This window comes from Hemiscyllium ocellatum, chromosome 44 (assembly GCF_020745735.1).
Source record: "Hemiscyllium ocellatum isolate sHemOce1 chromosome 44, sHemOce1.pat.X.cur, whole genome shotgun sequence".
In the NCBI taxonomy this organism is placed as follows: Eukaryota; Metazoa; Chordata; class Chondrichthyes; order Orectolobiformes; family Hemiscylliidae; genus Hemiscyllium; species Hemiscyllium ocellatum.
In genome coordinates, this window is record NC_083444.1 from 4,883,490 (window position 1) to 4,896,534 (window position 13,045).

The following is a 13,045-nucleotide window of genomic DNA, read 5'->3' on the forward strand; positions in this document are numbered from 1 at the left end:
TCAATCAATGCTAATTTCTTCTGAATAGTGAATTTCCTCATGGCTATCTTTTATCAATAGTTATGCTCTTTCCCACAACTGGAAGCATTCTTTGTATCCACTCAGTCAAAATATTTTGTTATTTTAAACATCTCTATTAGGTCTCTCCTCTCCTGCTTTATTCAAGAATAAGAGACCTAGCCTGTCATCCTTTCTAATATACAATTGTAACTTCTGGCTGCCAATCCATCTGCCAGTGGAAACAGTTTCTCATCTACTCAGAAACAGAAATCCCCCGTCATACAGCACGGAAACAGAACCTTCAATCCAACCAGTCCATGCCAAAGTAAATGAATCCCGCCTGCCTGTCCTGGCCCATATCCCTCCAATCCTTCCCTATTCATGTACTTATCCAAATGTCCTTTCAACATTGCAATTGTACTCATATCTACCACTTCATCAGGAAGTTCATTCCACATGCAAACCGCCCTGTGTGTAAATAATTTGCCCCTCATGCCTTTTTTAAAACCTTTCTTCTCTCACTTTAAAAATGTGCCCCCTAATCTTGAAATCCACCACTCCAGGGAAAAGACAACTACCATTAACTCTATCTGTACCCCTCATTATTTTATCAACTTCTACCAAACTGCCTCTCGAGCTCTGATGCTCCAGTGAAAAAGGTCCCAGCCTTTCTTTCTAACTCAAATCTTCCATTCCTCGCAACGTCCTGGTGAATCTCTTCTGAAGCCTCTCCAGCTTGATGATATCCTTCCTACAACTGGCAACCAGAACTGGACACAGTATTCCAGAAGAGACCTCACCAACATCCTGTACAACTTCAACATGATATCCCAACTCCTATACTCAAACGACTGAAGGCAAGCGTGCCGAACGCCTTTTTAACCACCCTGTCGAGATGTGACGTAAACTTCAAAGAATTATGTCCCTGCACCCCTAGATCTCTCTGTTCCACAACACTACCCAAGCCCTTACCATTAATTGTATAAGCCCTGCTCTTGTTTGTTGTTACATTTGAGTATAATCAGATAAATAAATGAAGAGACGATTGTTAAAATCTTTATTACAAATAAGATGTCTTAAAAGAAAGTTCATGCATTTTGAAATCACACAACACCAGGTTATAGTCCAACAGATTTAATTGGAAGCACTAGCCTTCGGAGCGCCACTCCTTCATCAGGTAATCCTGGACTATAACCTGGTGTTGTGTGATTTTTAACTTTGTACACCCCAGTCCAACACCAACATCTCCAAATCATGCATTTTGACTTCTGGCAAAAAGAACACTTAGGCAACACAGTGCAGTCTTGGGGATTTTAACAACACCGGCATTAAAAAATCTTAATATGACATTCACATGAATTGTAGTGTTTCTTTGGGTTCCCTTGACTTTTTATTTGGGCTTAGCACTGCTGAAAATATGTAAGAGTATTGGTTCATTTTAAAAAGATTAAAAATGAAATGGATCAAAAACATTTGAGGTTTCCAACTAGTTAGAGGAAGGAAATTGAATCAAAGTGTGCTGTACATTAATCTGGTGTGTATTTCCTAGGATCTCCTGGAAACGGGAATTCTGGTGCTTGGTTGAAGTGCCCTGTGAGAAAAATCGTCACAGTGCCGATGGTAAAGAGGAGAAGCGCAATCCAGAAACAAGCCTTGTCGATAACCTTTCCGATCAGAATCCAGTTTTCATTCTCCTGAAAGAACAGAACTTACATTTTGTTATTATAATTTCAGCTGTTCTGGGGCTTAAGTTCAGCTGTAACTAAACACTAAAACATTGATTTAGTTATATGAAAAATAGACATCCCTTACCAGAAGCTTTAAGGGATGGTACTTGCTTTTCAGGAATCAGATAGTGTATGTTGCAGACTACTGACACATACACTGGATGAAAAAGTACAAGCACAATCATTCAAAATTTACAGCTGAACTGTCCAGAAATGGAAAATACTGATGACACAAAGTTGACAGGTATTTTACTGACCTGTTTTTGAACTCATTCAGTACTTGCTTAAATCAATTTGTACCTTTGTAGTTTTAAACAGATACTTTGGCAGCAGGATTCCAACTTATATAATAAGTTCCTATTCTTCAACATCATAACCCCTTTAAAAGTATTTAATTGGATTGGAAGCACTTTGAGACATTCTCAGGTTATGGAAGGTACTACATGAATGTAAGTTCTTTTGATGTTAAGAACAATTGACAGGATTGACAAGTGGCGAATAACATTTGCGTCATACAATGGCAGTCATTCACCACCTGAAACAGAGAATTTAATCATCATCCCTTGACATTCAATAGCATTAACATCATTATTGATCATTGACTATTCATTACTGAATCCTCTACTATCCAGAACCTGGAGGTCACCATTGACCGGAAGCTGAACCTTACTACCCATGTCGGTATTGTAGCTACAAGAGCAGTCAAATGCTTGACATTTTGCAGCGCTTAACTTCCTTCCTGACTCCCCAAAGCCTGTCTACTATCTACAAGACACAAGTTAGGATTGTGATGGAATACTTGCATGGATGAGGGAAACTATAACAACAGTTAAGAAGCTTGATACCATCCAGGGACCAGGGAAAAGCAACCTACTTGATTGATACCACGTCCACAAGCATTCATACCTTCCAAGACCGATGTTCAGTGTGTACAAGATGCACTGCAGAATTCACCAAGGCACCTTCAAACCCCCACAACTACCATACTGAACGTGGAAGTATATCACTGTTCCTTCAGTATCACTGTCAAAATCCTGGAACTCCCTCCCTAATGGCATTGAGAGTCTATCTACAGCAAATGGACTGCAATGGTTCAAGGAGGCAGCTCACTACCACCTTCTCAAAGGCAGCTAGGGATGAGCATGAAATACTGGTCAAGTCAGTAATGCTCACATTTCCATCAGTGAATTTAAAAAAAGCTCACTTAGCAATGTCAGATCTGGAAGAATGTGTAGGCTTCAGGATCAAATCACATTTGAAGCATCAGAGTAGCATGTGGAAATCCACAAGACTGAATTACAGCAACAACAATAATTTGCAGTTATGAAGCATCTGCAGCAAGTTGTCCAGTCTGCTGCATGGATACATTACCAATTTGACACCGAGCCACACGAGGAGATATTAAGATAGATCAGAGATAAATCTTAAATAAAGTCTTAAAGGATAAAGGAAGAAGCAGACAGGTGGAGTTTAAGAAGGCAATTTCGATGGGTAGCAGGACTTTAGTTTAACACCTCATCTGAAAGATGACACATCCAACTATGTAGCATTTCTCAGTACATACACTGGGAATGTTAGCTTAGATTAGTTTGGTTTCTAGAAACCTATAATTACAAGCTTATAACCAATTGACATCCCTGCATATACTCACAGATTCAAAATCATTCTGTTCTTTTGTGCTTTTGGCAATAAAGTTACAGGCATCAACGCAGGTTTTTATATCTGGGGCAAAGTGAGCCAGGCTTCTGTACAGATCAACTGTGGTTCCAATATCAATGTCTGAACCTGAGTGAAATGGAAATACAAAACTTATTATCTAAAAACTGCAGAATAAAAATCACTTTTTTTTCTCTTCATATTCTCCCTCCACTGCAGCAGTGAAAATAATGTTTCAGCAATTTGCTAGGAAATATTTATTTACAGTACTTAGAGAATCATAACGATTTTGATCTGACACTTGAGAGGTGAGCAAACCGGATATCCTTGGAGAGGCCCCACTCTAGCAAATTCTCGGCGAATGACTTGTGAGAAACAGAATATAGTCATCCCACCCCGCTCCAGATGACATCCTGGAAAATATAGAGTGCAGAGGCTCATCAGACTCTTCAGACAGTGTTGGAAGAGCTGCAGACAGAGTTCAACATGGGGTTGTGGGATTTTCGGAAGGTTCTTATTGAACCATGACCTTACATGATGTGTATACACTTGCATTCAGTCATGCTGTCACTCTCAGGCATTGTAGAGCTACATGCGATGGCTGAAATTTTCTCTCCCTCTTTGCTCAATTCTCCAATATTTCAGCCAATGCAATGCTTTGAAAGTGAAAGCCACTATTGTAATCTAGAAAACACTGGAGGCATATCCTGCACAGTAAACTCCCCTCCAACAGTGATGTTACAATGTTTTGGTAATCGAGGGATCTAAGGGGAATTAGTTTGAGGAATTAAATATAAACTGGGTAGAATTCATCTGCATTCCTGAAAAATACCCCCTTTGGATGTTTAATTTCTGCATGAGTGAACAGAGGGGCCTCAGTTTAACATTTCATCTAAAAGGAAGATCCAGCAGCACAGCACTGTTTCAGCATCATACTAGAATGTTACTCTAGAATGGGATTTGACATACAATCTCCTGAAGTAAGGGAAGCATTGAACCCCAGCTGAAACCAGCAACTAACGCAATGCTGACCAGCAGCTGAAGCTTTGCAATTTGCATAACTATAAACTAGAAACGTGTAGCATTTGATGTAAAACTACTAAAAGATTTATATCTTGATTGTGTTTCAAAACAAGGAGAATTTTCCTGAAGTTCCCTCATTTTGGCATTTTTCCATGTGGTTATTCACCTCTTGCTAGACATTAGATTGCAACCAATAATAAATTATTTGCTTTAAATAGTGGACTATAGTGCTGAGTTAGCTTGACATACTTCAGACGTTTCCATGGGAAGATGCTCAGAACATTAAGGAATCCCAGCATGCTCTCTAGGAGAACAAATTTAACCCAGATAAAAACCGAAAGAAATGTGGATGCTGTAAATCAGAAACAAGAACAAAAGTTGCTGGAAAAGCTCAGCACGTCTGGCAGTATCTGTGCAGAGAAATCAGAGTTAACTTTTCGGGTCAGGTTCCGAGGATGGGTCAACGGAGCTGATTAATCAGCAACTTCTGTTTTTGTTTCAAATTTCAGTTTAGGCTTTGTTAGATTACTGTACTGGTGTTAGTTCCCTTTCTCTACCGAAATGGAAATTGTCTTCTGCAATAATATTACTTCACTACAGTTAGGTAACATTATCTTTTGGAGAACAAGATAAAACTTCTTCAAGAGTGTTTGAGAATTTGCGGTGTTTACTCAGAATATACTGATATTTCCATCATATGCTTGTGAGAAGTGTTGGTATTTTCAGGAGTTTGATAATAACCACAGCACATCCCTGGAAATCTGTTAATACTCGCAGTGAGACCTTTGTAGTGTCTAGGAATGAGGTGTCTAGGAATGTATCAGTTTCTCCAGGATATTCTGCAGGTGTAGACTTGGGGTCCCACAAATGGGCATTTTAAAATCCAGTTTCTTTATTATGATAGATATCCAGTGCTGGCAAGTCCACCACTTGCTGCCCATCCAGAATTGCCCTTCATTTGAGTAACTTTTCCAATTATTCCAGGAAGGGCATGTGGTAAGATGGGTTAGAATCAGACATGAGGGATGTCATAAGATAGGGTAGGTAGTCAAAGAAACGCTTTTGATAAGAATTTTTGCTGGGTTTCATGGTGACAATCCTTCCAAAAAGATTCAGCGCAACTCGCACTTAACTGAAATAATGCAAGATTTGGCCCAATATTATTGTCTTTGGTTCAGGTTCATTTTTGCCTTGTTACATTCCTGGGAAATGCCTTGGGATAGCTAACTGGGTTGAAAGTTCTAAATGTAGGTAATTGTACCCATTTTCTCTCAATTATTGTGTCCTACTGCAGTCACCCTTCCAGTGTGTAATTAAGTAGGTTTCCCTCTATGTCACATGCATGTAGGCTGTAGCCCCACTGCAGCAGAAATGTATCCATGATATGACCAAGATGCCGTTTACAGCATCCTTTACTCATGATGCTGAGAAGAGTTGCTGTTCTTTGTGACTAGATGCATTGGGCCCAGTTTCACTCTTCTGCTGTAGAAAGCGAGGGACTGTATTGGAATTTGGAATAGCCATGCCAGTGAGCTGCATGGTCTCTGCAGAAGGTCTTTCGTGCCCCAGGCTGAACACTTTCAGTTGCTTCATCAATGACCTTCCCTCCGTCCTGAGATCAGAAATGTTCACTGATGACTGTGCAATATTCAGCACCAATGACAACTGTTCAGCAGCTGAGAAATCATGCAAGGCCCTCACAATATCCAGATTTGGACTGACAAGTGGAAGTCACAGAAAGTGAACACTGCAGAGGCTGGAAATCAGAGTCGAGAGTGTGGTGCTGGAAAAGCATCCAAGGAGCAGGAGAATCGCGTTTCAGGCATAAGCCCTTCATCGGGAAAGTGGAAGTCACATTTGTGCCACACATGTGCCAGGCAATCAGCATCTCCAAATTGAGACAACCATCAACACTTGACATTCAATGGCATTACCATTGCTGAATTCCCCCACAACAAACATCCCAGGGCTTACTATTGATCAGAAACTGAACTGGACCAACAAATAAATACTGTAGCTACAACAACAAGTCAGATGCAAGGAATCCTGCAGTAACATGCCTGTGCATCACCTACAAAATACAAATGAGGAGTATGATAGAGTACTTCTCACTTAACTGAACTGAATGGAGCTCCAACAATATACAAGAAGCTTGACACCATCCAGGAAAAAGCAGTTTGCTTGATTAGCCCCACATTTGTGTTCCCTCCCTCGACCACCAGTGCTCAGTAGCAAAAGTGTGTACCATCTACCACCTAAGGCTCCTTAGGCAACAACTTCTAACTTATGACTGCAGTTATCTAGATGGATACGGGAAATAGCTACATGGGAACATTACCACCTGCAAGTTCTCCTTCAAACCCACCAACACCAATCTGACTTGGATTTTGCTGGGTCAGTTTCCTGGAACTCCCTCCCTGATGGCTGTAAAGATCATATTTCTTGCTTTTTATTTTCTTGGTTATGGATAAAATGGGATAAGGACTGATCCGAAACCAAGAACTATGGGAAAGAGTTGTTGCACTTTCAAAATGACTGTACCGAAACTCATTATCAGTTGCGCTTACATTTTGCTTTGCAAGCAGTTGCGTAAGAGAGATAAGGTGCCGCACCAGGGGTGTGTGTGCAGAGTGAGATTGTTCCAGAAATACATTGCTGATTGGTTTATGCAGTTATGACCAGAGCTGGATTCCAGAAGTCATCTGCTTGACAACAATTGTCTGTCTGACTGTTGGGCACATAAACAGCTTGAGTGTTTAGAAGGGAATTAGGATGTTCAACTGTGCTATAATTTAATATTGGACAATTCACAAGAGACACCGCCCAAGACTCTGACCTTAAACAGGATGTCACAAACTCTGAAGCATAGAAGGATGAGAGGGGATCTGATTGAGACGTATAAAATTATTAATGGATTGGACACTCTGGAGGCAGAAAGCATGTTTCCGCTGATGGGTGAGTGCAGAAACAGAGGTCACAATTTAAAAATAAGGGGTAGGCCATATAGAACAGAGTTGAGGAGAAACTTCTTCACCCAGAGAGTGGTGGATATATGGAATGCTCTGCCCCAGAAGACAGTGGAGGCCAAGTCTGGATACGTTCAAGAGATGGATAGAGGTGTTAAAGATAGAGGAATCAAGGGTTATGGGGAAAAGGCAGGAACAGGATACTGACTGAGGATGATCAGCCATGATCATAATGCATGGTGGTGCTGGCTCGATGGGCAGAATGGCCTACTCCTGCACCTATTGTCTATTGAAATAAAGAACCAAAGATGGTGAAGATCAGAAAAAACACAGAAATTTCTGGAGAAACTCAGCAGGCATAGTGGCCCAGTGATCAGCATTGCTGCCTCAAAGTACCAGGCACCTAGGTCTGATTCCAGCCTTGGGTGACTGTCTATGTAGCGTTTGCATGTTCTCCCTGTGTCTGCTCAGGTCCCCTCCAGTGATCTGGTTTCTTCCCACAGTTCAATGAGGTGCAGGTTAGCTGTGTTAGCCATGGTTTAATTATGGTGCAGGAGGTGAGGTGGATCTGGGTGAAATGCCCTTCATAGGGTCAGTGCATTCTCAGTGAACTGAATAACCTCTTTCTGTTCTGTAGGAGTCTATGATTCTGGGCTGCATTTGTGGACAGAAAGCAGAGTTAATATTTCAGGTCAGAACAGAACAAGTGACATTAGACTCGAAATATTAACTCTGCTTTCTCTCCACATATTCTGCCAGACCTACTGAGTTTCTCAGCAATTTCTGATCTAATTTTACTTTTATACATCAATAGGCAGTTCAGTTTATGACTTTTATGGAGCAAGTGGAGCTATTCAGTTTTGAGCCTGTTTTCCATAAGTTAGATTATGGCTGTTCCTTACAAAAGCTTTTACATTCTTATCTAATAAAATATATCACTCATTATTTTGAAACATTCAAGTAGTCCACATAGAGTCATTGGGATGTACAGCACAGAAGCAGACCCTTTAGTCCAACGCATCTATGCCAACCATATCCTAAATTAATCTAGTCCCATTTGCCAGCACTTGGCCCACATCACTCAGGAACAGGACACTGTTGCTGATGTGAATATGGAATCACAAATAATTAGAATGGATGCCCTGGAAATATGCAGGGAAGAGGTTTTGGGAATATTGGAAAGGATGAATATAGATAAGTCTCCTGAGCCTGATGGCATTTACCCCAGGATCCTATGGGAAGCTAGGGAGGAGATAGCAGAGCCATTGGCCTGGATTTTTATGTCGTCATTGTCAACGGGAATAGTACCAGAGGACTGGAGGATAGCGAATGTGGTCCCATTGTTCAAGAAAGGGAGTAGGGATAGCCCTAGTAACTATAGGCCAGTGAGTCTGACTTCAGTGGTGGGCAAAGTCTTAGAGAGAATGGTAAGGGATAAGATTTATGAACATCTGGGTAGGAATAACGTGATCAGGGATAGCCAGCATGGTTTTGTGAAGGGCAGGTCGTGCCTCACAAACCTTATTGAGTTCTTTGAGAAGGTGACTAAGGAAGTGGATGAGGGTAAAGCAGTAGATGTTGTGTATATGGATTTTAGTAAGGCGTTCGATAAGGTTCCCCATGGTAGGCTAATGTTAAAACTTCGGAGGTATGGCATTGAGGATACATTAGAGGTTTGGATTAGGAATTGACTGGCTGGAAGGAGACAGAGGGTAGTAGTTGATGGATTATGTTCATCTTGGAGCGCAGTTACTAGCGGTGTACCACAAGGATCTGTTTTGGGACCATTGCTGTTTGTTATCTTTATAAATGATCTAGAGGAAGGACTTGAAAGCTGGGTAAGCAAGTTTGCGGATGACACAAAAGTCGGTGGAGTTGTGGATAGTGAGGAAGGAAGTGGTAGGTTACAGCGGGATATAGATAAGTTGCAGAGCTGGGCGGAAATGTGGCAAATGGAATTCAATGTAGCTAAGTGCGAAGTCGTTCACTTTGGTAGGAATAACAAGATGATGGATTACTGGGCTAATGGTAGGCTACTTGGTAGTGTGGATGAGCAGAGGGATCTTGGTGTCCATGTACACAGATCTCTGAAAGTTGCCACCCAGGTAAATAGTGCTGTGAGGAAGGCATATGGTGTACTGGGCTTTATTGGCAGAGGAATTGAGTTCCGGAGTCCTGAGGTCATGTTGCAGTTGTATAAGACTCTGGTGAGGCCTCATCTGGAGTATTGTGTGCAGTTTTGGTCGCCATACTATAGGAAGGATGTGGAAGCTTTAGAACGAGTGCAGAGGAGGTTTACCAGGATGTTGCCTGGAATGGTAGGAAAATCTTATGAGGAAAGGCTGAGGCACTTGGGGCTGTTCTCATTGGAGAAGAGAAGGTTTAGGGGAGATCTGATAGAAGTGTATAAGATGATTAGGGGTTTAGATAGGGTAGATACTAAGAACCTTTTACCGCAAATGGAGTCAGGTGTTACTAGGGGACATAGCTTTAAATTAAGGGGTGGTAGGTATAGGACAGATGTTAGGGGTAGATTCTTCACACAGCGGGTTGTGAGTTCATGGAATGCCCTGCCCGTATCAGTGGTGAACTCTCCTTCTTTATGGTCATTTAAGCGGGCATTGGATAGGCATTTGGAAGTTATTGGGCTAGTATAGGTTAGGTAGGATTCGGTCGGCGCAACATCGAGGGCTGAAGGGCCTGTACTGCGCTGTATCCTTCTATGTTCTATGTTCTATCCCTCTAAGCTGAAAATGTGTTGCTGGAAAAGCGCAGCAGGTCAGGCAGCATCCAAAGAGCAGGAGAATCGACGTTTCGGGCATAAGCCCTTGGTTTCCTGAAGAAGGGCTTAGGCCCGAAACGTCGATTCTCCTGCTCTTTGGATGCTGCCTGACCTGCTGCACTTTTCCAGCAACACATTTTCAGCTCTGATCTCCAGCATCTGCAGTCCTCACTTTATCCACATCCCTCTAAACCCTTCCTATTAATATACCCATCTAGATGCCTTATAAATGCTGTAATTGTACCAGCCTCCACCACTTCCTTTAGCAGCTCATTCCATACACGCACTACCCTTTGCATGAAAAAGTTGCCCCTTAGGTCCTTTTTGGCATTTATTTCAATGCAAGAGGCTTAACAAAGAAGGCAGATGAACTCTGGATATCGTTAGGATCATGGGACTGGGGTATCATAGCAATTACAGAAATGTGGCTCAGGGATGGGCAGGACTGGCAGGTTAATGATCCAGGATACAAATGCTACAAGAAAGACAGAAAGGGAGGTAAGAGAAGAGGGGAAGTGGCATTTTTGATAAGGGATAGCACTGCAGCTGTACTGAGGGAGGATATTTCTGGAAATACATCCAGGGAAGTTATTTGGGTGGAACTGAGATAAGAAAGGGATGATCACCTTATTAGAATTGTATTATAGACCTCCTAATAGTCAGAGGGAAATTGAGAAACAAATTTGTATGGAGATCCCAGTTATCTGTAAGAATAATAGGTGGTAACAGTAGGGGATTTTAACTTTCCGAACATAGACTGGGACTGCTATGGTGTTCAGAGTGTACAAGGAAATTTTCTGATTCAGTATGTGGATGTACCTGCTAGAGAAGGTGCAAAACCTGAGCTACTCTTGGGAAGTAAGGCAGGGCAGGTGACTGAGGTGTCAGTGAGGGAACACTTTGGGGCCAGCGACCATAATTCTATTAGTTTTAAAATAGTGATGGAAAAAGATAGGCCAGATCTAAAACTTGAAGTTCTAAATTGGAGGAAGGCTACAACGGTATTAGGCAAGAACTTTCAAAAGCTGACTGGGGGCAGATGTTCGCAGGTAAAGGGACGGCTGGAAATGGGAAGCCTTCAGAAATGAAATGATGACAGTACAGAGACAGTATATTCCTGTTAGGGTGAAAGGAAAGGCTGGTAGGTGTAGGAAATGCTGGATGACTAGAAAAATTGAGGGTTTGGTTAAGAAAAAGAAGGAAGCATATGTCAGGTGTAGACAGGATAGATCGAATGAATCCTTAGAAGAGTATAAAGGAAGTAGGAGTATACTCAAGAGAGAAATCAGGAGGGCAAAACGGGGACATGAGATAGCTTTGAAAATACAGTTAAAGAAAATTCAAAGGAATTTACAAATATATTAAAGTCAAAAGGACATGGATAGAATAAATAGACAAAGTCTTTTCCTTGGATGGGGGAGTCCAGAACTAGAGGACAGAGGTTTAGGGTGAGAAGATATAAAAGGGACCTAAGGGGCGACTTTTTCACGCAAAGTTTGGTGTGTGTATGGAATGAGCTGCCAGAGGAAGTGGTGGAGGCAACATTTAAAAGACATTTGGATAGGTATGTGAATAGGAAGGGTATGTAGGGATATGGGCCAGATGCTGACAAATGGGACTAGATTAGGTTGGGATATCTGGTCGGTATGGACGGGTTAGACCACTGGTCTGTTTCTGTGCTGTATTTCTCTATGGCTCTATGACTCTAAACCTTTCCCCTCTCACCTCAAACCCATGTCCTCTAGTTCTGGACTCCCCCACCCTAGAGAAAAGACTTTGTCCATTTATCCTATCCATGCCCCTCATAATTTTATAAACCTCTGTAAGGTCACTCGTCAGCCTCCAATGCTCCAGGGAAAACAGCCCCAGCCTGTACAGCCTCTCTCTGTAGCTCAAACCCTCCAACCCTGGCAACATCCTTGTAAATCTTTTCTGAACCCTTTCAAGTTTCACAGCATCCTTCCTGTCGGAGGGACACCAAAATTCCAAAATATCATCTGCTAACTATACCTCCTATGTTCACATCCAAATCATTTATAAAAATGACATAAAGCAGTGGACCCAGCACCGATCATTGTGGCACACTAATGGTCATCTTAATGACAATTTAAGTAGAACATGTTCTAGATTTTGACAGCCCCTTTGTGTGAATAAATGTTTCTTCATTTATATCACTCAGTGTGACGAAATGTCCTGTGGAACTGAAAGCCTTAGAAACTAAAAACAGACTCATCAGCATCATTACCTGCAGCCGGCTTGTTCACTCTCTTTAGTCCATGCCTATCTCGCTGTCGTTCAAACATCAGTTCACTCCGCGGTTTTTTGAGAATATATTCCTCCGCTTTTATCATAATCCCAAAAGAGCTCCTGCGCCTGGGTTGATGTGTGTCCAAGGATTCCTCAGAAGATTCCAAGTGCATGCCCAGATACTGAGGCAGGAACTCCAGGAATACCTACAAGTAAAGCATGTAAATTAGTGAGTTTCACCTAACAATTGTGGGCGGCACAGTGGCACAGTGGTTAGCACTGCTGCCTCACAGCGCCAGAGACCCGGGTTCAATTCCCACCTCAGGCGACTGACTGTGTGGAGTTTGCACATTCTCCCCGTGTCTGCGTGGGTTTCCTCCCACAGTCCAAAGATGTGCAGGTCAGGTGAATTGGCCATGCTAAATTGCCCGTAGTGTTAGGTAAGAGGTAAGTGTAGGGGTCTGGGTGGGTTGCGCTTCGGCGGGTCGGTGTGGACTTGTTGGGCCAAAGGGCCTGTTTCTACACTGTAAGTAATCTAATCTAATTATAAGCAGCTTCCCCGTCGACTGAGACAGTGTAACCGAAAGCCTTCAGCCTTCCAGACAATCTTCACCATCTATTTCTTTCCCCTCAGATGAACTCTC

The 13,045-nt window shown here is 42.1% G+C and overlaps 1 protein-coding gene across 1 annotated transcript in view; it reads right to left on the minus strand.

Moving 5' to 3' along the window:
* Nucleotides 1-1,040: 1,040 nt before the first annotated feature.
* Nucleotides 1,041-13,045, minus strand: part of chrne (cholinergic receptor, nicotinic, epsilon) — a 31,672-nt gene continuing 19,667 nt past the window's right edge. Inside the window, exons 10-12 of the mRNA XM_060854783.1 lie at nucleotides 12,400-12,607; nucleotides 3,379-3,512; nucleotides 1,041-1,694 (exon numbers count right to left, since the gene is read on the minus strand). Of these exons, the coding sequence (XP_060710766.1) occupies nucleotides 1,527-1,694; nucleotides 3,379-3,512; nucleotides 12,400-12,607 (510 nt within the window). The 3' untranslated portion in view covers nucleotides 1,041-1,526. The remainder of the gene's footprint in view (nucleotides 1,695-3,378; nucleotides 3,513-12,399; nucleotides 12,608-13,045) is intronic.